Source organism: Rhipicephalus sanguineus, chromosome 5 (genome assembly GCF_013339695.2).
Source record: "Rhipicephalus sanguineus isolate Rsan-2018 chromosome 5, BIME_Rsan_1.4, whole genome shotgun sequence".
In the NCBI taxonomy this organism is placed as follows: domain Eukaryota; kingdom Metazoa; phylum Arthropoda; class Arachnida; order Ixodida; family Ixodidae; genus Rhipicephalus; species Rhipicephalus sanguineus.
This window is the reverse complement of record NC_051180.1, coordinates 192,220,719-192,247,557: the sequence shown is the minus strand read 5'-3', so window position 1 is coordinate 192,247,557 and position 26,839 is coordinate 192,220,719. Positions and strand designations below refer to the sequence as shown.

General features: G+C 48.6%; 1 protein-coding gene across 2 annotated transcripts in view; it reads left to right on the top strand.

The window, feature by feature from the left end:
* Positions 1–26,839, top strand: part of LOC119395155 (nuclear factor related to kappa-B-binding protein) — a 755,896-nt gene that overhangs the window by 530,879 nt on the left and 198,178 nt on the right. For both annotated transcript variants that reach the window (XM_037662442.2, XM_049415825.1), the window contains exon 13: positions 7,357–7,531. In XM_037662442.2, coding sequence (XP_037518370.2) covers positions 7,357–7,531 — 175 coding nt within the window. The remainder of the gene's footprint in view (positions 1–7,356; positions 7,532–26,839) is intronic.

The window sequence follows — 26,839 nt, the reverse complement described above, 5'->3', positions numbered from 1 at the left end:
AGAGTTACTTCTTCAACGGAACGCAAACATTCAACATCCCACTCAGCAGTGCTTGGGTCACAGCCATGCAATCAAACAGTCATGCTCAGACGCTAGCCGTGCGCAGATCATTTCTCTGGGATGCTGGAGGTTTGATCAGCACCTCGAAATATGAATCTCAAAAAGAATGCATACGCATGCTTATTGCTATGTCAAAGAATTCGACGTCGCGGAAATTGTCGAAGAGGAACGCTGTTTGGACGGTACAAGTGGAGTTCATTTAACAACACATCGGCATGGCTTGTGGCCGCACTGCACATTTCATAACTTTAACCCTTTCGTTTCTGCTCGTCCAGCCTGTTGGTGGCATGCAACTCTCCATGAAATCCAACAATAAATTGTGCTACATGCATCACATGAAAAAAAATTATGTTGTTGTTTTGATCTCAACACTATTGTACATTGAATACACACACAGTGTCTTACGAGTGTGAAAAAAAATAAAGCACGAGAGGACGTGATGTGCAGCTCGCTCCTCGTGAATTAGCAGCATTATCTTCATCGTCGCTGTCTGTACTTTCACAGCCTTCTTTGTCCAGTAAAAAATCCTGGTCATCAAGATCGTTGCTTTCAACGTCGCTGTTAAAAGAAAAGGAATCTGAAGAATTTTCTTCTCTGAGAGCCCTTGACTTCTCCATGTCACCATGTTTACAATGAGAGAAATGTTGTTGTAGGTAGTGCAGCACTTTACAATGGACGGATACAGAAAAGACAAACCACAAGCGCTTTCTTCAACTAATGTTTATTGTGAGATGCTCATACAATATTGGGTGCGTGGCCCACCACTGTGTGTGCATGCGCTGCGATCGTTGTGACGTGCAGGGTTGGATCACATGATCTCACATTGCTCCGACGAAGGGAAGCGGACGGTTGAACGTGTTGCTTTTAACCACAATTTCTGGCGTTTTCCACTTTGAACATCGTTGTTTTGCTCTCACTTCATGTGTGCGGACACCTAGAGGCTACACAATGTGGGAAAGTGCAGTCAGAGTTATTGGCGGCATGGTACTTTATACTGCTCCGTGCCACAGTGCGAGCCTAGTGTGAGCTTTCACTTTTACCGTTACCCTCCTTTGCAAGAGCATGATACCGCATTCACCTGACATTCCTCTATTAATATTTCCAGCTCATGGGGTTACTTGCTTATAGATGATTTCTGTAGAATGAGCCCATCCAGTGTGACTTCGTTTTTATGTTGCGCTACAGGCGACAACATGGCTAGCTTCAAACACTGATTCACCTTCTACAATTGTTGGGGTTTGACGTCCCAAAACCGCGATATGGTTGTGAGGGATGCCGTAGTGGAAAGCTCCAGAACTATCGAACACCTCCATGGAGTCGAAATTGAGCTTGAGGCCCGTACGTGTACCTAAATTCAAGTACACGGGCCTCATGCATTGATTCACCTTCTAACAGCAGCCGCGAAGTGTCATACTGCTTATGAAGTAAGTTGTAAATGCTGGACACTGGTATTTTCACTGACACATAAAATTGCGAACACAGCTATCTGATTTAGTTGGAATCGGTTCGTGCTTATGAAGTGCGAAAAAACAAAAAACACGGAGACGAAGCAGGGATACACACAGCACAAGCACTTGTGCTTTGTGTATCTCTGCTTCGTCCAGGAAAGAAGTGTTAATTTCAAGGGCTCGTTTTCTTTGTTATACACAATATTAATGAGAACTAACAGACAATAATGCCAAGGAATGTATAGGGGATGTTTTTAGTAATAAATGTAAGGTAATTGTGAAGAAAGAAAAGTGGACGAAAAGATAGCTTGCCGCGGGCAGGGACCGAACCTGCGACCTTCGAATAACGCGTCCGATGCTCTACCAACTGAGCTACCGCGGCGGCCATCCCCCCGTCCACTTTATAGGGTATATGTGCGCATTTAAACGTGGGAGCGTCAGTCAGCGCCGCCAGTAGCCATGACGGCGAGTGTGGAACACTCCTCCTCTGCCTGTTGGCGTCACGTAGCACGTGAACTTATTACGAGCTGGCAGCTGACCAATAATCCCTCGCATACTACCTGAAAGCATCAAGTCCTGATGCTTTCACGCATTTCTTGCAGCAAAAATATGTTTCTTTGTCTCAAGCAAACGCTAAAGCCCATTAGATGCTTAGTTTCGACACAAAATGGTTGTTTACCTTTTACAAAAGCAGCGCGCTCGGCCCCATGGCTTCCACATCGGTTGCCGTAGCAGATGATGCCAGCAGTCAAGGTGGTGTCAGTCATATTGAAGAACTTAAAACGCAGAAATTTTGGTCTGTCTGTCTGTCTGTCTGTCTGTCACCCGATTCAGCCACCCGGCCAAAGTTGAACCACTTGCCCAAGGGCCAGCCATCTTGAACTGGTGTGTAGGTTCATACTTGTGTACATTGTCGATCAAAAAGCAAACATTACACATATCTGAGGCGCAACATCAGTTGGTAAGTATTAGGTGGTGTGTTCCTTTTATAGAAAATACATAGATACGTAATTCTAAAGACCCTAGTTTCTTAAGCTGCGCTGAAAACCACGCTATGCATGGCGACGAACGCCCTCTGCACAAGCTCACGATTCCCGACGTATGCCAGATGGCGCCCATATCCCATGCAGTGCTCGTCTATCGTCTTTCGGCGGCATTTGCAGCGTAGCTCGCAGATACGCGGCCAATTTTTTTTGGAGCAGTTTTGCTGCATTTCGTAGTCAGTGACAAAGCCACAACAGTATTTTACTAATTTCGTCAAAGTGAAGTACAACAATAATAATAAGAAGGAAGACGCAAAAGTGGCTGCAGGCTGATTGGGAGAGGGCAGGTGGAGCAATCCAACCTTGCACGTCACACGGACGCCTTCGCATGGCGGCGCCACTGTATGTTCTGGCGCCTAATATGTACAAGGAAACAGAAAGAAAACAATGAAGCCCACGTGCCAAGCCAATGATTACTCAACCATTTGCATTATGCATGATACAAGGTGACAGCACAAAAGACTGAAGGCAGAGAAGAGGCTTGACACACTTGAGCGCTGACTTACAACGGTATTTTATTTGGAAACAAGCAACCACGTATACAGTGAAAGTCTGTCAATTCGAACTTGAAGGGGACTATAAAATTGTTCGAATTAAGCGGAGTTCGAATTAATGGGTGGGCGCTAAAATAAACGGACATCGTGGCAAACTACGAAGGCAGAACCGAAAGAAGCCACCTCTGGAGTCGTTGACACTAATAAGGTGTTACTACACATTTGTATGAGGTGATTTCGTAAATTAAGGTAGGTCACCACCTTCGAGAAAAAATTTTACAGTTGCAGTCGAAAAGTTATAATTATGAGTTTGGCTTATTGGGCTTAGGTAAATTTAAGTTTTAGAATGATAAAACTGCTAAAAATGTAAAAAGAAAACAAAATTTGTAAAAATCAAAATGTGCCAAAATATGCATGTTGCGCCAACAGTCATAAGTACAATATGGTTGGTGCAATTGAAATGCAACTTGGCAGGTACTTAGTGAGGACACTATCCTGTGCATCTAACCTCCATGATCACCTCATCTCTAGGCTAAGGCGCGTTATCATAAAAAGACTGAAAATGTTTATATTTGACAGGTTTGTTTTGCACATAATTGGCCCTAGTACAAAAAGTTACCGCTCGTTTTCAATAATTCTGCTTGAATGCATAGCCAAACCTGTAAAGAAAGAGTACGAAAAGTTGTATGTGAAAGTGTTTATCAGGAGGAAAGTTATCACTGTTTGCGTATGTGTAGGATGCAAAAATCATGTTTTGAGAAAAATGGCTTTAAAGATTTAAATCGGATGTCCATATAATGAAGAAACGTTAAATATATCTGAAATTCTCCAAGATCATAGCTTGGGACCTCCTCCGAAGCTGCGCATTCTCCTTTAGAGTGAGCAGAAGAACATGCATTTTTTTCTAGCTCGTTTTATGTATCCAGCTGACTCTCATCTACATGCGCCACAGCGAGTCCGTGCTTGGTATATTGATTCCATAACTTGCGTTGACGCTTCTTTTTCATCCTATACTTTGCCACATTTCATGGAGTACTATGACTTTCTCCTTGAAAGGCCAGAACTAAGTCCAAGAGGTCGAAATGGTGTACAAAAAAGCACAGACAGCCGAGCAAAAATGCACGCAACCTAAACAAGAGATTGCTGCTGCTGTAAACCAGGGGCTCCCAGTTCGAATTAACCGTTGTGGATACCGACGCATTTGAATTACCCCATATAAATACACGGGGCGGTGCCGGGACCACGGCGTCATTTTGAATTAACTGCAAGTTCGAATCAACCGAGTTCCAATTAACGAGCTTTTACTGTATAGCTCAAAAAACCATGATAGATCATGTGTGCACCGTCTGCACAAAATTCATATCACAACGCAAGAAACATAACTCTTTCCTAGAAGGAGCAATTGACGGTTTTGCAACACACGCGTCACTTAACCTATCAGTGAACTCCGCCTCAATGATCTCGTAGGTAAACTGATTTCTACTTCTGCTCACAACTGAACACTCATTCTAAAATGTGTCACAAGTGGTCATAACAGTGCAAAATCTACAGTGTGCATCTAACAGCCCCCCCCCCCCTCATCTCGGACACGTTGTAACGATGCTCCCGGAGCCTATCATTGAAGGCCAACTCCGGCGATTTTTCGGCCATGTCAAAGTAATGGTGCTTTTATGTTCCTGAGACGCTCCTGTTACGGGCCCGATAGCAGAATTACTCGGCAAATTGGAGAATAATTTTAAATAAGCAAAAAAGCGCAACACCGAAACCGAAACCCAACCGAGTGTACTGTCTGCGTATGACGTAGACGTTGTTAAGAACGAAGCGGAAGTCGTGCAAGGCATGCCGGTCACGCCGGCGCGGAGTATGAAAACTGTGACAGCCGGGACGACCAGCGAAGCGCCGGCCAAACCAACGCTGTCTGTCGCCTTGTGCACAGCAGACGCTCGCTGTAGCGGCCTAAGCGCCGAAGTTAGTGGTGCCCTCGGCTGCGTCACTTCCGCCGCCTTGCCAACACTGACGTCACAGACGCAATGTTGCCAATAATTGTGGGAAGCCAGGAGGGCGTTTGCAGACAATCTTTAAAATTCATTTGCAAACAATCTGCGCATGTCTCAAGCCTGTAATTTGGCATAAATGACGGAAACGTGCAAAGGAACGTACCCAGCGAATTTCACTGAGATCCATCGACCTCGAAAAATCGCCGGATCGAGTTGGCCTTTAAGGCATCATCCACTTTGGCCAACATAATAGCTACCACAAGTCAAAGGCAGATTATACTCTGTACCTTTTGCACAGTCAACAAAAGAGGTTTTATGCTTCTTGTCACACTCACTCTTCTTGGTGGGACATGCGCTAGTCAACCTGCACAAAGATCACAGTTTATCTGGCGCAGAAAAAAAACAACTTTAAAGCTCGCACGTTTACCGATACGTTTTAGATGGTGTGCAAAATTGTGAATGCACAGAATAACTGCTACTTTAGTTTTGGAAGGCGGCGAAATAGTTCTTTTCAGTCCCATGTGGTTCAGAAGGCCTTCAGCAACGCTAACAAGTACATGCGAGGGATACCCCGCATCCCTGAGGCGAAATACCTGCTTATTGAAACTGTCACTCATGAGCTCGGGGCGTGTCAGTCCTACGCAATGCGTTGGACTGACATAACTTCGCAGTACCCCTTTTTGTGCTCTTTAATTTTAGCTTTAAAAAACAATGCCTGCCAATATTTCTGTTCAGCTATAAAAGTCTAGACTCAAACCTCAATATAACGAGCACAGATATAACAAATTATTGGTTATAACCAAGTAAATGAAAAATAGTCTTGTAATAGGAACAGTATTATGAATATACGTTTATAACGAATTTTCGGATATAACGAAGGTATTTTTGTGTCAGATGTGAATTCGTTATAATGACGTTTTAGTGTATATTTCTTCATGCACTGAAAACATTTTTGAATTCCTGCAGCTCGTTATTGGCTGTTCGCTCTCCCTCCTGACGTTTTGTTCCGTGCCCACCTCCGTTCTGCAACCGAACGCTTACAAAATAGCCCCCCAGCAGCCGATATTGGTGGCTTAGTTGTCCGCCGCTGCCGCTGCTGGTGTCCGTTGCAGGTATCGTGCACAGTGAGAAAAAAATGTGGGTTCAAGTGGGATTTGAACCCAGACACTGTGTGGCAGTAGAGCCACAGAGCCATGCCAGCGCTTGAAGCTTCTTTGTAAAAAGACCCTATGCAGATATAATTTCAGGCAAGCAATGGTGTTAACTAATGTGTAGCAGGAGAGTAAATTAACACCAGGCATCATACAATGTCAATCACAGCATAACAAGTGGATGGCTTCCCACCCACCTGTTACTAAATGCACAGCCACAATTCTTTATCATCATCAGCCACAGCATAAACAAAGTGTGCAGCTGCGTAAGTGCACATAATGCCTTACAGACCCGTAGTGAGTACCTCACTACTTTCTCCAGGTTTCACTTGACTGTGCTGCATGTTCCGTGCAGGCCTGGCGTTTTTTTGTGACATTATCTGGTCACCCACACATGAGAGTTTCACTTCCTAAGCATATTTGCGCTATAGCCTAAAGGAAATGCTTTTTACTAACCTCTTCCTTTGAATGTGTGTTTGTGACAAGTACACACCTCATTCACAGTCCTTTCAAGGTGGGCCACACGAAAGGGGTTTTGTATGCAAACGTATCATTTGGGAGTACAGTGTCCTAGTTGATGTTGTCAGACGAGACGTATGTCCTTAACATGTCATGGGGCTGCACTACTATGAGCTCTATAAAATGATGTGGACATTCTCTAATAAAGCCGACTTACAAGCATTGTGTTGAGCCAGAGCGTAGCTGTGACTGACATTTGTCATGCAATAGCAAGTCTGGCTCAGTTTTGAATTTGGTGCACAATGTTGCAAAACAAAATGTGGCCACCCTAAATGGAGGTCCAGGTTCTTGCCCCGTGCTCTTGCAATTGTAGACAGCAGCTCTTGTCTGGTGTGCGACAATTTTCAGTGTTCATCAGACTGAGTGGAGAGCAACTGGTTTGGTTTCGTAAGCACGCTAGCATCAGCATGGCACCAGTCTGGCAACACTTCCCTTAAAGAGAGGTTGGAAACAATGGAATATGTCACATGTGTGTGTGTTTTTTTATTTAACTTTTGAGGAATTCTTTTATTGCTCTACAAAAAAGCAGCACCACGCTACATCATCAGGAAAACTGTATTGTTTCTTAGCTGCGGTGTAAGGAAACAATTTTATGATTTACCTTTGTCAACAAATGCAACAACTGGTACAAACGTATCTGGCAGGAGTGCGTGCGGTACCAGAACCCTCACCGGGCATTCACGTTCCGGGTGCACGGCTACGAGGCCGTGGTCGGGCCAGTCAAGGGCGTCTACGGCAAGGAGAGTGGCGTCAACAAGGCTCGGGAGCACTCACTGCTGGTCTCCGACCGGCCACCCTTTGTCACCATCCTCTCACTTGGTGAGCATATCTGGCAGCAATTGCACAACCTTCTTGAATCCTATCTTTGTGTTGTGTTCGCCTCTGCTTAATCTCCACTGCCTTGGGGTTGTCATAGCCTTGATCTGCTGCTTACAGTTTGCATGTACTCACTGGGTGTTCACTTGAGTGCTAGCTGGACACTGATCTCTGTGCTATTGCACACAATTCACATTACACCATAAGTATTGTTCATACTGTTCATGAATTCATAGGGGAGAACTGCACCATGGAGGGGAGCTGAGTGTGGAGAAAGAACTCGTAACATGGCTGTACACCTCTACACTCTCACCTTCATGCCGCTTTGAGTTCCCGTTGCTTTGCACACATGCTGCACGTGTTTTCGCTTGTTTTGTGCCTCCCAAGGTATTTTGAGAAGATTCACGTGACTGAGGATTCCTTTGGTAGCTGCAGTGTGGCGAGCGGGCAGCGTCAACTCAGCCTTGTAGGAGCAGTACTTGAACTGGTATAGCGCATTACGGGGAAGAAGAAACGGCCGAGCAGACCGACACAAGAGGACAGAGCGCTAACTTCCAACTGAGCTTTATTGTGAAAATGCATCAAATATGTAGACTTGCGCAAGCATACAAAAAACACCCTAACGCAACACCAAGATTAGACACACCATCGCACCGTCACACGCCACAGATTCATAGACGGTTTCCCTGATTGAGGAAGGCCACTTCATGTTCAAATCAAGCCAAGGAAGGGGCGCTGATACATGTGATGCCAGCTCTTGCTATACAATGCGCTTCAATAATCTCTCGAGTGATTTGTGACGGGTGCTTTCTTACTACTTCACATTGATCAAACATAGGGGAGCATCGACAATCACGGCAGTGAATTCCAATGCGGCCCTGAATTGCTTTGTGAACATTATAATGGTGCTGTTTTAGCCTTTCATTAAGGCAGCGCCCCGTTTGGCCGATATACCTCTTACCACATGAGAGTGGTATTGAGTAAACAACCCCCACTTCACAAGGCACAAACTGAGTTTTGTGCTTGGTTGAGCAAACAGTGGCGCGTGATTTGAGGGGATTGACTGCTTTGCAAAGCCGCTGTAACTTATCCTGCACCAAAAACACCACTTTCACACTGACCTTCTCCCCTATCTTTTTTAGTCGGTGGGAAATGTCATGCACGTAAGGTAAAACTACGGGTCTTTTTCGGTCGTTAGATTCCGACTGAGCCTCGGAGTTGCAGTCTTTCTTTTTTTTACCTGTTTTAATAGCTTTTCATCTATAGATGCCAGTAGGATAGCTGGGTACCCAGCACTCAAAAGCCTTTCAGCTTTAGCTGCAAAGCTGCGCTGCATGACATGATGACATGATTTCCTAAGGGGGTAGATGAGACAAAGATTTGGGATGCTTCGCTTAACTAACTTGTAATGGAAAGAGTCGTAGGATAAAAGAGGTTTTCCAGTTCTAGGTTCATATAGCCAGCACACGTGGTCAGGTGAAAGAATCAAATTCAAATCTAAAAAGCGTAAGCTGTTGTCAGTTGGCATCTCATGAGTCAATAAAAGCAGTTTGAAACGTTCATTAAAAGTCATTACAATATCGTCGGTTAGGTGCTGGCAGGTAGCGTCACTGCAGTCGATGAAAATCAAAATGTCGTCTACGTAACGACATACTTTGGTGACAATATTTTGGTCAAGCATGCTCATCAGCAATCGGTCATGATATGCAAGGTATATATCACTAAGGATCGGGGCGAGGCATGACCCAATGCAGACACCGCTATTCTGTATATATGTGTGGGATGCCGTGTCGATGGAAGGACGCATCTCGACATAAAACGTAACAACTGTTTATTAACGGAGTAGCAGCAGCGGGGCGAGCATACCGACGCTGCGCTCAGTCGGGTAGCGAAGGAATGATCTCTTCTGAGCTTGGCAGCTTGGTTTTATAGGCACCGTCGGTGACTTAAGCCTCTGGTGACGCTGTCCCTTATCTGAGGCGTGGTGTAGCATGCAGCCGTGTCACGCCGGCCTAGATAGTGACGAGGCGGAGGCTGCGCCGGTTTGTGCGCACTGTGTCGCCACATCACCCCCCCGCGGAGTGCAGAGCCCTCAGGGTCTGTAGAAATCTGGGAGGCGTACCAGACGTCCAGAGCATGTCGTGACCGGAGCGGGCTGCGACGTCGGCGGCTGTGGATAGATGCCTCTGGTTGGAGTGGCGCTGTCCGGCTCGTTCGAAGCGATGTATGCGGGCTTGAGCCGGTCAATGGAGACGCGGACGTCGTTTCCGTTCAGGCGCAGAGTGAAGTTCTTGTTGTCGCGATGGACGACCAGGTAGGGTCCACTGTAGGGTGGCTGGAAAGGCCTGGCGCAGGAAAGCGTCATGGCGCAGGAAAGCGTGCGTGCACGAAGCTAACTCCTTGAACACGAAAGGTGTAGGCTTGCAGTGGTGGGCTGCAGGTGATGGGCGTAAGGCGGCGATGGTGCGTCGGAGCCGGGCGACGAAGTCGGTGGGGTCTGACGTCGTAGTGCTCGATGGCAGTGCGGCGAGGAATTCACCTGGGAGACGGAGTGGTTCCCCGTAGACGAGCTCTGCTGGTGTAGCGTGGATGTCCGACTTGAAGGTGGCGCGAAGACCGAGGATGACGGCTGGGATGGCCTCGAGCCAGGTTGAGTCCAGTTGGCACATAATGGCAGCTTTGAACTGTCGGCGGAAACGCTCAATCATTCCGTTGGCACAGGGGGGGGGTAACTGGCGGTCCTCAAGCGTTCGAAACCGATGGTCCGCCCGAGGAGCCTGAAAAGGTGCGACACGAACTGTCGTCCTTGGTCGGTGGTTACGCGGCGGGGGGCGTCGAAACAAGCAATCCAACCGGTGAAGAAGGCCGAGGTGATTCCGCGGTGATTCCTTCGAGGGGCCATGCCTCGGGCCATCGAGTGTACCGATCGATGGCGGTGAGGCAGTAGCGATAGGGTCCAGCAGGGGGAAAGGGTCCTATGATCTCGAGGTGGACGTGCTCAAACCGACCGGAGGGCTGAGGGAATGTTCCGAGTGGTGACGTGACGTGCCTGGTGATTTTAGCGCGTTGGCATTGAATGCAGGAGCGCGCCCAGGTGCGACAATCCCGCTGCATGGAGGGCCAGACATAGCGGTCAGCCACGAGGCGTGTAGACGCGCGTATGCCTGGATGGCTGAGGTTGTGGAGCTGGTTGAAAAGCCCACGGGGATGGGACAGGGGCACATAGGGCCTGCTTCGTCCAGTCGACATGTCGCAACAGATTTTGGTTGTCGACCCTGGAATGGGGACTTGTTGCAACTGTAGTGAGGACATGCCCTTGAGAAGTTCCTGCAGTTCGGCGTCCGTAGTCTGAGCCTCGGCGAGGACGTCCGCTGTTATGTGCGCAGAACTGATGGCTGCTACACGTGAAAGCGCGTCGGCGACCACGTTGTCTTTCCCGCTTACATGTTGGATGTCGGTGGTGAACTGTGCAATGAACGAGAGTTGGTTCTGCTGTACAGGCGGGAGTTTGTCGCAACGTTGAGAGAAGGCGAAGGTAAGAGGCTTGTGGTCGGTGTAGATGGTGCAGTTCTGTGCTTCGAGAATATGGCGAAAGTGTTGCACTGCTTCGTATATCGCCAGAAGTTCTCTGTAATAGGCTGGTAAACTTGTCGGGGCGGTGGTCGTGGTTTCGTCATTGGAACTGGCGGTTGAAGGGGTCGTTTTCCGAGCTTCGAGTTTCTTGGAGAAGAACGCCAAGGGATGCCAGGTGTTGTCCACGCGTTGCATGAGGGCGGCACCGATGGCGAAGCTAGATGCGTCCGTGAAGAGTCCCAAGGGAGCGTCTCGCACGGGATGGGTGAGAAGCGTGGCGGTGCAGAGGGCGGCTTTGCAATCTTCGAAAGTTTTTGTTAACGTCGGTGTCCACGTGACGGGTTGGTTTCCTCGTAGGCCAGCCAAAGCATCATGGAGGGGAGCCTGGTAGTCGGCTGCATGTGGCAAGAAACGCCTGTAGAAGTTCAGCATGCCGAGGAAACGGCGAAGGTCTTTAGCGGTGGCGGGTTGAGGGTAATTTTGCAAGTCCGAGATGCGTTGGGGCAAGGGCCGAGTTCCCTCAGATGAAACTTCGTGGCCGAGGAAGCGGACGACGGAAGCGCCTAGCGTGCTTTTTTGAATATTGACGAGTATACCGTGGTCATCGAGGCGTTGGAACAGCAGACGAAGGTGCCTGTGGTGCTCTTCGGCGTCGCGGGAGAATACCAGTATGTCATCAAGGTAAACGAAGCAGAAGTCGAGGCCGCGGACGACTTCGTCGATGAAGCGCTGAAAGGTTTGTCCAGCATTCCTCAGGCCGAAGCTCATGAAGGGAAACTCGAACAAACCAAAGGGAGTGATGATTGCCGTTTTCGGGACGTCATCCGGATTGACGGGTATCTGTGTGTAGGCCTTCACCAAGTCTAGCATGGAGAACACATGGCAGCCATGAATGCGATGGGCGAAGTCCTGTATGTGGTGGACGGGGTACCTGTCCGGGATGGTGCGCGCGTTGAGGGCACGGTAGTCCCCACAGGGCCGCCAGCCTTCGGTCTTCTTCGGAACAAGGTGGAGTGGCGAGGCCCATGGACTGTCAGAGCGGCGGGCGATTCCTTCGGTGAGCATGGCCTCAAACTCTGCTTTGGCTATGCGCATGCGGTCAGGGGCAAGGCGACGGGCGCGGCAGAAAGCCGGGGGGCCTGAAGTGGTCCGGATGTAGTGCACGGTGGTGTGCTGCACATTGCGTGGCAGTCCGCTGGGTCGCGTCAATCCGGGAAATTCGGCGAGGATGGCGTGGTACGGCGAATGGTTGTCAACACTGAGTACCTTGATGCTTGGCTGTTGGGCGGTCGTTCGCTGGCCTGGTGTGGAATGTCCCGTTGTCGCGTCGATGAGGAGGTCATTGCGGCAGTCCGGAAGGAGGTTGTAGTGGGCCAGAAAGTCTGAGCCGATGATTGGCTCGGCGACGTCGGCGATGACAAAATTCCAGCAAAGGTCACGGCGCAAGTTTCTGAGCTGGATGTGCAGGCGGAGCGAGCCGTATGTCTTGATTGTGGAGCGGTTTGCCACGCTGAGCTCGAAAGACGTAGGCGGACGAGGACCTTGAAGATGGGATCGCGGGTAGCAGCAAATGTCCGAACCGCTGTCGACAAGGAACCGCTGCTTCGTGATTTGGTCGGTGACGAAGATGCGACGGCCTCAGGGCTGGCAGCTTGCGGCCGTCTCTACAAGCTGCCGTTGGCGTTTTCCGCATGCCCAGCGGAACACGGTGGTCGACATTGCCGGGCTCTGTCCCCGAAACGTCGGTGGTGGTAACACGGGCCGTTATCGGGTTACCGCGACGAAGTGGTGTTATGGTCGCGGCTTTGCGAGTGGCGGCGCTGATGCATCGGAAGACGTTCACCCAGGCGTTGTTGAATGGAGCTAGGTTAGCTGTCGATCGATGTCGTCGATACGGCGTGCAAGCTCTGCGGTGCTCAGCGGTGCAGCGACAGCCTGGATGGTGGGCGACAACTGCGGCAAGGCCTCGATGACGCGATCGGCAATCTCCGCAAGTTCGTCGAGAGGTAGCCGAACCTGAGCCCGCAGAATTGCCTGGACGTGCGGCGGGAGTCGTTGGAGCCAAAGCGCTCGCAGGAAGGAATCCTGGACTTGCATGTTGCCCGCGAGCGCACGCATGTGGCACAGGAGCTGCGATGGTTTGCGCTCGGCAAGCTCTGCGGACTGAAGTTGTCGTACCCTCTGTTCTTCCGAGAGCGACAGGCGGCGGATGAGTGCGGTCTTCAGGTGTTCATGTAGGTTGGCCGTTGGTGGATTGGCCAGGATATCCCGGACCTCGCTGGCATAACGTGCGTCCAGGTGGGCGACGACGTAATTGTAGCGGGTCCGGTCTTGCCTGATGCGCGCCAGGGAGAACTGGGCCTCGACCTGGGCGAACCAGACCTCGGGCGCGTCCGCCCAAAACGGTGGAAGCTTGACGGCGACACGCCAGGTGTCGTATGAGGCAGCGTGCGGGATGGCTTCTGCAGGGGCTCTGACATCCTCAGTGGCGCCGGCAGGTACGGCTAGGGGCGCGGAGACGTTGCCGGGATGTTGCTGCTGCAGGGCCTGCAGTTGATGCTGAAGTTGTTCCACTTGCTGGCGAAGAGCGGCAAGGGCTTCCGGGTCGGCCATAGCGGTGCGGTTTGTTCGGTTTCCGGGTCACCAGATGTGGGATGCCGTGTCGATGGAAGGACGCATCCCGACATAAAACGTAACAACTGTTTATTAACGGAGTAGCAGCAGCGGGGCGAGCATACCGACGCTGCGCTCAGTCGGGTAGCGAAGGAATGATCTCTTCTGAGCTTGGCAGCTTGGCACCATCGGTGACGTAAGCCTCCGGTGACGCTGTCCCTTATCTGAGGCGTGATGTAGCATGCAGCCGTGTCACGCCGGCCTAGATAGTGACGAGGCGGAGGCTGCGCCGGTTTGTGCGCACTGTGTCGCCACATATGTACGATCATTAAAAGATGCAAAAGTCGACTTGATATAAAAAGACAAGCTCTAAGAGGTTACTGTTATGGACACCCGTAAGATTCTGGAAGGCTACAGCACCAAATGAATCAGTGGCAACGTCAACACACTGTAACAACTTCCCATGCGGCAAAGAGTAATACAGATCTTTTATATCGACAGAAAATGCTTTTAAACCTCTGTCGTTCTGTTCCAGAAGGTTAACCAAAATGTCCGAATTCCTTATTAAAAAGGGGTCATCAATGGTGAGCAAATTGAGCTTTTCTTGCAGAAATAATGCCACAGTTTTTTGCCATGTTCCTCTCTCTGTCACAATTACACGCAGGGGGCAATCGACCTTGTGTGTTTTGGCCGTGAAGGAACACATCAAGGTTGAGCTTCTTGCACTTATCTACTGCTTTTACTTTTACTTTTGCACTTTTCTACTACTCTTTTTATATCAAGTCGACTTTTGCATCTTTTAATGATCGTACATACATACAGAATAGCGGTGCCTGCATTGGGTTATGCCTCGCACCGATCCTTAGTGACATATACCTTGCATATCATGACCGATTCCTCATGAGCATGCTTGACCAAAATATTGTCGCCAAAGTATGTCGTTACATAGACGACTTTTTGATTTTCATCGACTGCAGTGACGCTACCTGCCAGCACCTAACCGACGATATTGTAATGACTTTTAATGAACGTTTCAAACTGCTTTTATTGACTCATGAGATGCCAACTGACAACAGCTTACGCTTTTTAGATTTGAATTTGATTCTTTCACCTGACCACGTGTGCTGGCTATATGAACCTAGAACTGGAAAACCTCTTTTACCCTACGACTCTTCCCATTCCAAATTAGTTAAGCGAAGCATCACAAATCTTTGTCTCATCAACCCCCTTAGGAAATCATGTCATCATGTCATGCAGCGCAGCTTTGCAGCTCAAGCTGAAAGGCTTTTGAGTGCTGGGCACCCAGCTATCCTACTCGCATCTATAGCTGAAAAGCTATTAAAACAAATAAAAAAAGACTGCAACTCCGAGGCTCAGCTGGAATCTAACGACCGAAAAAGACGACTAAAAAAGATAGGGTAGGTCAGTGTGAGAGTGGTGTTTTCGGCGCCGGGTAAGTTAGAGCGGCTTTGCAAAGCAGTCAATTCCCTCAAATCACGTGCCACTGTTTGCTCAACCAAGCACAAAACTCGGTTTGTGCCATGTGAAGTGGGGTTTGTTTACTCGGTACTAGAGCTGTGCGAATAGCAAAATTTTGTGTGCGAAGCGAATTCGAATATTGAAGTGTGAGTGCGAATCGAATCGAATATTTTTCGAATATTTCTAGAATATTTTTCGAATACTTCGAAGCGAAACTGTAGAAAAAAAGTTAGAGAGATTCTTATGAGATAGCAACATGAAAGTTTCTTTTCGCTAGGTTGATGAAGCACTGGTGGGGTGGTGTTTCATAGTTGTCTTATCAAGAATGAGGCAATGTAGAGGCTGAATTCTATTTATGTACATGATTTGGTACAACCAAAGTGTTGCTGACAACACTTTACACGTGATAGGCATAGATGCCATTTCCTCAGCCTCTCCTCCTCTTTCAACTTCTGTGGAAGCCCAACTGATGTGGTGTCACGATTTTCTCGGGGGTGCTTGCAATAATGGATCGGGAGAGAGTGAGACGGGCACAGGAGACCGTGGTAGGACGGCAAAAACAAAGTTTATAATGAGCAAAAAGATAACATAAAAAAGCGTTAAAGACACTGAGTAATTCCAACCAAAACCTATTTACATTTTCCAAAATCTCAGTTCATATCGAGAACTGCAACTAGCTAAACAATGCGTTCTAGCTAGGCTTAGATACGTCTCCAACTCAGTCTGGCCACTATGGGCCTTGCAGCAATGGAATGTTCTTACAGTACGTCGCGACGACTCGATGTTCCCGTCGCGTCAATCTCTCGTCGAGACCGTCGCCGACGTCCTCAGTAGTCCTCCAAGTTCATCGTCGGTCGCCTTCATCCAGCCTGCCGCTTGCTCTCGTCGCGTGTGTCGCCAGTAGTCTTCTCCGTCCTCGGTCCGTCGAGGTTAGGCCTAACTGGGCCTTGGTCCCTTGCTTCAGGACTCCACAGGTGACGGGCGTCTCCTTGACTGCACTGTGGTCTGCAGCCGTCCTGCCGAGAAGAGAAGGGCTGTTGGCGATCCCGGAAATGCCGTATTGAGGGGCGACGTGTCCGGGCAGCCTCGCTTGGAGCCTTCCAAGGTCGACGGCCACTCCCCGGGCCTTGCGTGCCACCACCTCCAAAACCGAGTACCAGCCGCCTTCGCCGCGGGTGCGACGCTTGCTCCTTCCTCGATCTTCTCCGTCCGGTGCCCCGCAGCACAGTCCCACGATCATCCTTCGTCGTTCACCATCACGGCTCGGGTCGCATGCCACGAGCCCCTATCTGGCCAATCCTCTGCGTCGACGTGGCTGGTGCGCGTGCAATCGGGTGACTTTCTGCTTCTCGGGCACCGTCACCGCGCTTCCACCTTCGGCACGCACCTCGTGCCCCTCCTTTACTCATCACATGTGGTGGACAAGGGTGTGCTCGCTTCAAGTCTGGAGTTCCAAATCTGCCTCGTAGACGTCGATATATAGCAACATCTGAAATTTTGGATGCTAAAAATCTTCGGCTTCCGATTTTTCGGACTTCCTGCCCAAATTTCAGGTCCAAAACAGCATTAAATGAGCCCCCACCTCTGCCACGTCTTTCATCTCCATGTTGGAACCAGCGTTTTCTTGAGTTAATACATTTGCGACCGCAGAAGAGCTTGAAAGGCAGCTTTGCCGCAATACCGGTGTGTGATCAGGTGAAGCATATTGAAAATATAGGGACCACTTCCAATTGGACGTTGACAGTCTCTTGGCAAAGTTCGACATTATCGGAGCTTGAAAGGCAGATTTGCCGCAATACCAGGGTGTGATGAGGTGAAGCATATTGAAAATCTAGGGGCCACTTCCAATCGGACGTTGTGTCATCAAAGTTCGACTGTAACGGAGCTTGAAAGGCAGCTTTGCCGCAATACCGGGGTGTGATGAGGTGAAGCATCTTGAAAATTTAGTGACCACTTCCAATTGGACGTTGTCTCTTGGCAAAGTTCGACTGTAACGGAGCTTGAAAGGCAGCTTTGCCGCAATACGAGAATGTAATGAGGTGAAGCATATTGAAAATTTGAAGGGGTCATTTTCAATTGGGCGTTGACTGTATTTGTTTTTGGGAAGTTTGAATAGTTCGAATAGTAAAATTTCAGTGCGAATCGAATCGAATAGGAAACTATTCGAAAAATATTCGAAATTTTGAATATTCGCACACCCCTACTCGATACCACTGTCATGTGGTAAGAGGTATATCGGCCAAACGGGGTGCTGCCTTAATGAAAGGCTAAAAGAGCACCATTATAATGTTCACAAAGCAATTCAGGGCGGCATTGGAATTCACTGCCACGATTGTGGATGCTCCCCTATGTTTGATCAATGTGAAATAGTAAGAAAGCACCCGTCACAAATCACTCGAGAGATTATTGAAGCGCATTGTATAGCAAGAGCTGGCATCAGACGTATCAGCACCCCTTCGTTGGCTTTATCTGAGCATGAAGTGGCCTTTCTTAACCAGGGAAACCATCTATGAATCTGTGGTGTGTGACAGTGCGGTGGTGTGTCTAATCTTGGCGTTGCGTTAGGGTCTTTTTTGCATGCTTGCGCAAGTCTACATATTTGATGCATTTTCACAATAAAGCTCAGTTGGAAGTTAGCACTCTGTCCTCTTGTGTCGGTCTGCTCGGCCGTTTCTTCTACCCCATAATGCGCTATACCAGTTCAAGTACGACGAACCAACTCGCCCAATCTTCAACACTTGTTGTAGGAGCAGATATAGGCGTCCTGGTCGGGGCGAAGAGCTTTTTGCATAACGAAAAAAATAATGTGTGGCGCAACTGAGTGAATCGATGGAATCGATGGAATAATGACGTTCCCCGAATACGTCTCTTGGTGTGGAGTTACAGCAAACTGGATTTTTTTTTTTTACTTGTGGAACGTCTTTATTTCATCGATTCCGTGGTAACACACTGACACACAGATAGCAAAAGCCCCCCATCCAAGTATATGTGGGGTACATTTTAGCGCAAACTGTGAAAGAAAGCACGGGAAAAGAGTAGAGGAAAGCAGAAAGGTCGAGCGCTAAACCTTGACCGGCATACTGACAGCACGATGTGAAACAGATGATTGATGTGGCTAGGAGTAGGCGTGTTGCAGCTACATCAATGATCTGTTTCACATCGTGCTGTCAGTATGCCGGTCAAGGTTTAGCGCTCGACCTTTCTGCTTTCCTCTACTCTTTTCCCTTGCTTTCTTTCACAGTTTGCGCTAAAATGTACCCCATAGATTTCAACCAACTCGCCCTGCAACAAGTCTTACTCAAGTATATTTCTAGTACATTGGGCCCCTTCTACAACACGCCTACTCCTAGCCACATCAATCATCTGTTTCACATCGTGCTGTCAGTATGCCGGTCAAGGTTTAGCGCTCGACCTTTCTGCTTTCCTCTACTCTTTTCCCGTACTTTCTTTCACAGTTTGCGCTAAAATGTACCCCATAGATTTCAACCAACTCGCCCTGCAACAAGTCTTACTCAAGTATATTTCTAGTACATTGGGCCCCTTCTACAACACGCCTACTCCTAGCCACATCAATCATCTGTTTCACATCGTGCTGTCAGTATGCCGGTCAAGGTTTAGCGCTCGACCTTTCTGCTTTCCTCTACTCTTTTCCCGTACTTTCTTTCACAGTTTGCGCTAAAATGTACCCCATAGATTTCAACCAACTCGCCCTGCAACAAGTCTTACTCAAGTATATTTCTAGTACATTGGGCCCCTTCTACAACACGCCTACTCCTAGCCACATCGATCATCTGTTTCACATCGTGCTGTCAGTATGCCGGTCAAGGTTTAGCGCTCGACCTTTCTGCTTTCCTCTACTCTTTTCCCGTACTTTCTTTCACAGTTTGCGCTAAAATGTACCCCATAGATTTCAACCAACTCGCCCTGCAACAAGTCTTACTCAAGTATATTTCTAGTACATTGGGCCCCTTCTACAACACGCCTACTCCTAGCCACATCAATCATCTGTTTCACATCGTGCTGTCAGTATGCCGGTCAAGGTTTAGCGCTCGACCTTTCTGCTTTCCTCTACTCTTTTCCCGTACTTTCTTTCACAGTTTGCGCTAAAATGTACCCCATAGATTTCAACCAACTCGCCCTGCAACAAGTCTTACTCAAGTATATTTCTAGTACATTGGGCCCCTTCTACAACACGCCTACTCCTAGCCACATCAATCATCTGTTTCACATCGTGCTGTCAGTATGCCGGTCAAGGTTTAGCGCTCGACCTTTCTGCTTTCCTCTACTCTTTTCCCGTACTTTCTTTCACAGTTTGCGCTAAAATGTACCCCATAGATTTCAACCAACTCGCCCTGCAACAAGTCTTACTCAAGTATATTTCTAGTACATTGGGCCCCTTCTACAACACGCCTACTCCTAGCCACATCAATCATCTGTTTCACATCGTGCTGTCAGTATGCCGGTCAAGGTTTAGCGCTCGACCTTTCTGCTTTCCTCTACTCTTTTCCCGTACTTTCTTTCACAGTTTGCGCTAAAATGTACCCCATAGATTTCAACCAACTCGCCCTGCAACAAGTCTTACTCAAGTATATTTCTAGTACATTGGGCCCCTTCTACAACACGCCTACTCCTAGCCACATCAATCATCTGTTTCACATCGTGCTGTCAGTATGCCGGTCAAGGTTTAGCGCTCGACCTTTCTGCTTTCCTCTACTCTTTTCCCGTGCTTTCTTTCACAGTTTGCGCTAAAATGTACCCCATAGATTTCAACCAACTCGCCCTGCAACAAGTCTTACTCAAGTATATTTCTAGTACATTGGGCCCCTTCTACAACACGCCTACTCCTAGCCACATCAATTATCTGTTTCACATCGTGCTGTCAGTATGCCGGTCAAGGTTTAGCGCTCGACCTTTCTGCTTTCCTCTACTCTTTTCCCGTACTTTCTTTCACAGTTTGCGCTAAAATGTACCCCATAGATTTCAACCAACTCACCTAGCAACAAGTCTTACTTAAGTATACGTGAATGCCCACATCCAATCACGAACAGGCACATAAACAGAACAAACACTCAAGTCCACCAACCACAATCGCGGCACAGTCTTGCACGTGCGCATGTTCCGATGCAACGCCGCAGCGCGTTCGGTGCAATGCCATAGTGCGTTGGGCGCAACTCTCCTTCCTTCCTATTTATGAGTGGCTATAACCCCAACAGTTCGGAGGTCCTTGCTTTCGGCCGCTGCTTCTAACGGTGATCAGTGGGGAACAGTCAGGGTCGGGTGATCCTTGTGCTTGTTCCGGTGTCAGCTGGGCATCCGGTGGCTCTGTTGAACTGGGCACAAGCACTTCAGCAGCATGCGGCAAATCACTTTCACTAGGCTCACAGTTCCCGTCTGTTTCCAGAGAAGACCTTCGCAAATGATCGGCATGCACGTATCGCACACGGCCTCCGGCAAGGACCAAATACGTGCACGGCAATTTAACTCGTGTCACTTTTCCAGGCAACCACTTAATAACTTCACCTCGCACTGAGCGCACCAAAACAGCATCACCGACAGAAAAGGACCGCGGTACGCCCCGTCGCTTGTCTGCAGACAGTTTCACTCTTTCCTCTTTGTCTTACAGTTCACTCCTAACATTTGGTTGAAGCAGTGTTAGCCGAGTCTTCAGTTTGCGTCGGAGAAAGAGCTCTGCGGGTGTTTTACCCGTGAATGTAATAATATTAATATCTGGGGTTTAACGTCCCAAAACCAAGATATGATTATAAGAGACGCTGTAGTGGAGGGCTCCGGAAATTTCAACCACCTCGGGTTCTTTAACGTGCACCTAGATCTAAGTACACGGACCTCAAACATTTTCGCCTCCATCAAAAATGCAGCTGCCGCGGCCGGCATTCGATCCCGTGACCTTCGGGCCACCAGTCGAGCGCCATAACCACTAGACCACCGTGGCGGGGCGTTTTACCTGTGAAGGTATGAGGCGTCGTGCTGTAGGAGAACAAAAAGTTGTCAATTCTATGCTGCAGCGATCGGCTTTTTCCTTTCCCTTCATCGTCTAGCAGCTGCTTAAGAAGTGCTTTCTTCGTAGTTTGTACTGCTTGTTCGACCGCACCATTTGGCTGTGGTTGGAACGGTGGCGTGAGCGTGTGTTTTACACCGTTCACTTTTAAGAAGGCCTCAAATTCAGCACAAGTGAACTGAGGGCCGTTATCGGTAACCACCTCAGTTGGAAGCCCATGTGACGCAAACAGAGAATGTACAGCTTCCACAGTTTTAGCAGCTGTTGTTGAATGCATGATTTTCACTTCAAGCCATTTCAAATATGCATCCACAGCAATCACGAACATATGCCCTTCCTTAGCTGCAAAATCTAAATGTACTCTTTCCCATGGGACATCGCTTACTTGCCACTGACACAAGGGTGCTGGCTGCATCGACGGGAGTACAGATTGGCATGTTTTACATCAGCGTACCACTTGTTCTAGAGCATTATCTATGCCTGGCCACCACACCATTGAACGTGCCGCTGCTTTCATTTTGGCGATCCCCAAATGCTGCTCATGCAAAAGAGCTGTAACCTGGGCTTGCAAACTTTCCGGCACTATGACCCTGTTGGTCCAAACAATGCAGCCATTATCAACTGCAAGATCCAACCGACGAACCCAAAATGGCTGTAGCTCTTTTGGAACGCTTTTTGGCCAACCGTGCCAGATCATGTTTCAAACGCTCATTAGGAGCCTGTCACGGTCTGTTGCGCGTTCAATATCTTTAGCTGTGAGCGGCAAGTCAGTGAGGGTGGGAAAGTAAAAAATTTCTTCAGCCAGCTCTTCAGTGTCAGATAGTGGCAGGCGGGACAATGCGTCGGCATTAGCAATCGCTGTCCCCGGTTTATGCACAATTATGCATTGATAGTTAGATAAAAAGATCAGCCATCTATGCACTCTCGCGGTAGCCACAGCGCTTCCGTGCCTCTTTGGGTCAAACAGCACTGTCAGGGGCTGGTGGTCTGTTACTACCTTATACGTTCTTCCATACAGGTATTTATGGAACTTTTTTACCCCAAAGACAATGCTCAGGGCTTCTTTTTCAATGTGCCTGTAATTGCGTTCTGCCGCAGTGAGAGACCTTGAGGCAAACGCTATCGGCTTCTCAACGTAATTCTCCACGTGCGACAGTACCACTCCAACGCCATAATCCAACGCATCACATGTGATTTGAATGTCTTTGCAAACATCATAAAACTGAAGAACACTGTCATCGGTCAACAACGCTTTGCACTTATTGAATGCATCGTCACGGTGACGTGACCAGTGCCATTTGGTCTCTTTGCGTAACAACTCATGTAAAGGTTCTAAAACCAGTGCCAAATTTGGCAGGAATCTGGAATAAAAATTTACTAAACCCAGAAAGGCTTTCAGTTATGTCACATTGACTGGTTTGGGTGCGTTTTTTATAGACATCACCTTATCCCCAGTAGGATACAGACCATTTTTATCAATTAGGTGACCCAAATAAGTTACTTTCTCCTGAAAGAACTTGCACTTTCCGGTGTTGACCTTTATACCGTGTTTACTTAGGCGTCTGAGCACCTGCTCGACTTTCTCGCGGCACTGCTCGTATGTTTCACCACATCTTATGACATCGTCCAAGTAGCAGGCGGTTCCCGATAAGCCGCCCAGGATCTGATCCATTACTGCTTGGAATACGGCAGGCGCGCACGCGACACCATAAGGGAGACGCTGCAACCTAAAAAGGCCCAGTGCGTGCTCACTGTCAGCAATTCTTGTGCTAGATCATGTAACTCAAGTTGTAGATAAGTCTTAGATAGATCAATGACCGAAAAGACGGTTCTGCCTTGCAATGTCGTGAAAATGTTACCACGCACACTTCTTGTTTCACTTTGATGTATTCGGGTTTGACCAGCAAGGACAGTTAGCAACGCTCGACGCTGACCGTGCCGCAGTGTTCGAGAAGCTTCGCGATTCTAGATCATTTTGTTAGGATTGTGCGCAGGACGCGAATAGTCTAGGTAATTCCGGAGCTTGCGTGACCACCAGTGATAAGACTGCAAAGTTCGATGTGTGATGTATAAAAGACGACGCGTCCCAGCCATGAGCAGTTGATCGACGGCCGACGCCCTGTTCACCGCTATCAGTGTACAGCGTGTATTGCTGTAGTTTGAGTTTTCATTCCCCGGCCATACGTTCGGCCAAATAAACAGTTTCATCTTGAACACGCCGGCTGCTGTCTTCGTCGACGTCACGACCACGTGACATCTGGTGGAGGTGCTGAGTAACAGCTTGCGCAGTTCTTCCCGCACGATCGCTCGGATCATTTCGCGCAGGTGGTCGAAGCCAACGGCATGAACAGCTGGGCTGTCTTGAATCGATCGGTGATTGCGCATTTCCAGCGTCTTCTCAATCGTCGTCGCTTCTGAGACGAATTCTTGGACTGTCGAGGGTGGGTTCCACATCAGCCCAGCGAAGTGCTCTTGCTCTACCCGTTCCAGTAAAGCTCTCATTTGGGCTAGTTGGTGCACAGGTGAACACATAGTGTAGGGTTGCGCGAAAGAACAAGGACGAAAGGAAGTGGACAGGACGGGCGCAAAACTTCAACTGAATAAACGGAAGGCCAAAGCCGTTAAAAAGTATGAATCAACATCTGCCTGACACGTGCATAAAAAACCGAGCAAATATAACAACCAAGAAAAGCAGAAAACCAAGAGCAACAAAATTTGAAACCTTATCTAAGGTCCACCGCGCAGACGCCAACCTGCGAACATGTGGTGATAGTGATATGTGGGTAGAGTATGATCAGTAACATGCGCTGATGTAGCAAACAAGAAAAATAACAAACAAATAAGCGTCTGATTACATAAAACCATCTAAATATTGCTGCTCCTTCGGGAGCAATGTCAGTGAAGGCATGCAAACGCAATTGTCGCTTCGCGCAATGAAGAAGGCCTTTCCATCTTGTCATTAGACTGGTACAGTATTCGTGTCTCCTTTAGGTTCGGCGAACGACCACATCTCCTACAGTGTAAATCGAGATGGCGTCCGGTGTGGGAGCGCGCAGCTAGACTGTGCTTTCGTGCCCTCTCATTGAAGCAGGGTCCCACGTCTGTCCAATGTAGCACTGGCCACAGGACAGGGGGATTTCATATACCACACCTGTTATGCACTCTACAGCGGGATCAACATGCCGCTTACTACACGGCATGCGCAAGCTTTTGTGCATCATGGAACATACTTTTGCCAACTTGCACGGAGCCGAAAAAAACGTTTTTACCCCGTAACGGTTGGCTACCTTTTTCACATTATGCGAGACGCGATGTATGTAGGGCATTACATGCACTCGTCTACTTTCAGTTACATTCTCGCTACGTGAACGGCTGCTACAGAAAGCTCTTGTGAACGGCTGCTACAGAGCAAGAAGGGCAGTAGAGTAAACGTAGTGAGAATGGGACTGAAAGTAGACGAGTGCATGTAATGCCCTACATACATCGCGTGTCGCATAATGTGAAAAAGGTAGCCAACCGTTATGGGGTAAAAACGTTTTTTTCGGCTCCGTGCAAGTTGGCAAAAGTATGTTCCATGATGCACAAAGGCTTGCGCGTGCCGTGTAGTAAGCGGCATGTTGATCCCGCTGTAGAGTGTGTAACAGGTGTGGTATATGAAATCCCCCTGTCCTGTGGCCAGTGCTGCATTGGACAGACGGGACGCTGCTTCAATGAGAGGGCGCGAGAGCACAGTCTAGCTGCGCGCTCCCACACCGGAGGCCATCTCAATTTACACTGTAGGAGATGTGGTTGTTCGCCGAACCTAAAGAAGACCCGAATACTGTACAAGTCTAATGACAAGATGGAAAGGGAATTAACAGAGGCCTTCATAGCGCGAAGCGACAATTGTGTTAGCATGCCTTCACTGACATTGCTCCCGAAGGAGCAGCAATTTTTTGATGGTTTTATGTTATCAGACGTTTATTTGTTTTTTATTTTTCTTGTTTGCTACATCAGCGCATGTTACTGATCATATTCTACCCACATATCACTATCACCACATGTTCGCAGGTTGGCGTCTGCGCGGTGGACCTTAGATAAGGTTTCAAATTTTGTCGCTCTTGGTTTTCCGCTTTTCTTGGTTGTTATATTTGCTCAGTTTTTTAAGCACGTGTCAGGCAGATGTTGATTCATACCTATTAACGGCTTTGGCCTTCTGTTTATTCAGTTGAAGTTTTGCGCCCGTCCTGTCCACTTCCTTTTGTCCTTGTTCTTTCGCGCAACCCTACACTATTTGCTCTACCCCTCGCATGAGGAAGCGGACTTTCTTGTCCTCGGGCATGGCTGGGTCAGCATGGCGGAACAGTCTGGTCATTTCCTCTGCAAAGATGGCCACGCTTTCATTTGAAAGTTGGACCCGTGTCTCTAGCAAGGCTGCGGCCCTTTCCTTTCGGACGACGCTTGCGAATGTCTCTAGGAAAGCGCTGCGAAAGACGTCCCAAGTTCGAAGAGTGGACTCCCGATTCTCGAACCAGGTCCTCGCTGCGTCTTCAAGGTACAGTGGAACTTCGATTATACGACTTTCAGGGGACCGCGCAAAATTGTTGTATAATCCGGGCGTCGTATAATCGAGAAACCGAGAATATAGGCAGTGACGGTCATTGTTGCCCCACAACAGCGGGCACATAATGCCTAAGAAAGTCCGCGGCACAAACCTACGCTGCTCCGAGGAACGTAGATTAAATTAATTGAAAAAATGACAACCACGCATTTTATCGGAGGTGTGAACGAACCTTTATTTCTCACCTTTTAAAAAAATCTGTGATTTTCTTCTGAGAGTTTGCCCAGCCACGACGCATCAGCTTTCTTTCGATAGCTGCAACATCTGCCAGCAAGTCGCCGATCTCGTCGCGTGCGCAAGCAAACCGCCTAATGTGGTCGACGTAGCACAACACGTCCGCGTAAGTCGGAACGGACGCGCTAGCCTCTGCAGCGTCGTCCATCTCTTCCTCGTCGGAAGTTCCCGCAGTGTCGCGACGCACAGTTTCGATAATGTCATCCAGCGACACTTCACTGCACACTGCACACTGCAACGTCGTCGTCGGCACAAACATAGTCCGTGAAAGATCCAGGCAGCTCCAGGCTGCCGAACTCTGGTTCGTCGTCAACAGGCACTGCAGCTTCACTGGTAGAACAAGCACCACTTCTATTAAAGCCGCAGTGCCTGAAGGAGTTGGCGATGGTTTCTGGCGTGACTGCGTCCCATGCACTAGCAATGTAGTGCATTGCATCAAGCACAGAAAGCTTCTTATCCAACTGCTTGCGTTCCATGCCCGCCAGCCGACGCTGCACCAGAAACTTCCGATATTTCTGTTTCATCCACTTGATGACGCCAGCGTCAAGTGGCTGCAGCTGGCTAGTGGAATTGGGGAGCAGAAATACAACTTTCACATTTCTCAAATGCGACATATCTGATGGATGGCATGGCGCATTGGCAAGCAGAAGAAGAATCTTTCTGTTCTTAGCCCCCATTTTGGAGTCCAGCTGCTGCAGATATGTAGAAAACATAGCAGCCGTCATCCAGGCTTTCCGGTTGAACGTGTACTGTCACGGCAGCCTTTTCAAATTCTTGAAGCATCGCGGCTTCTCAA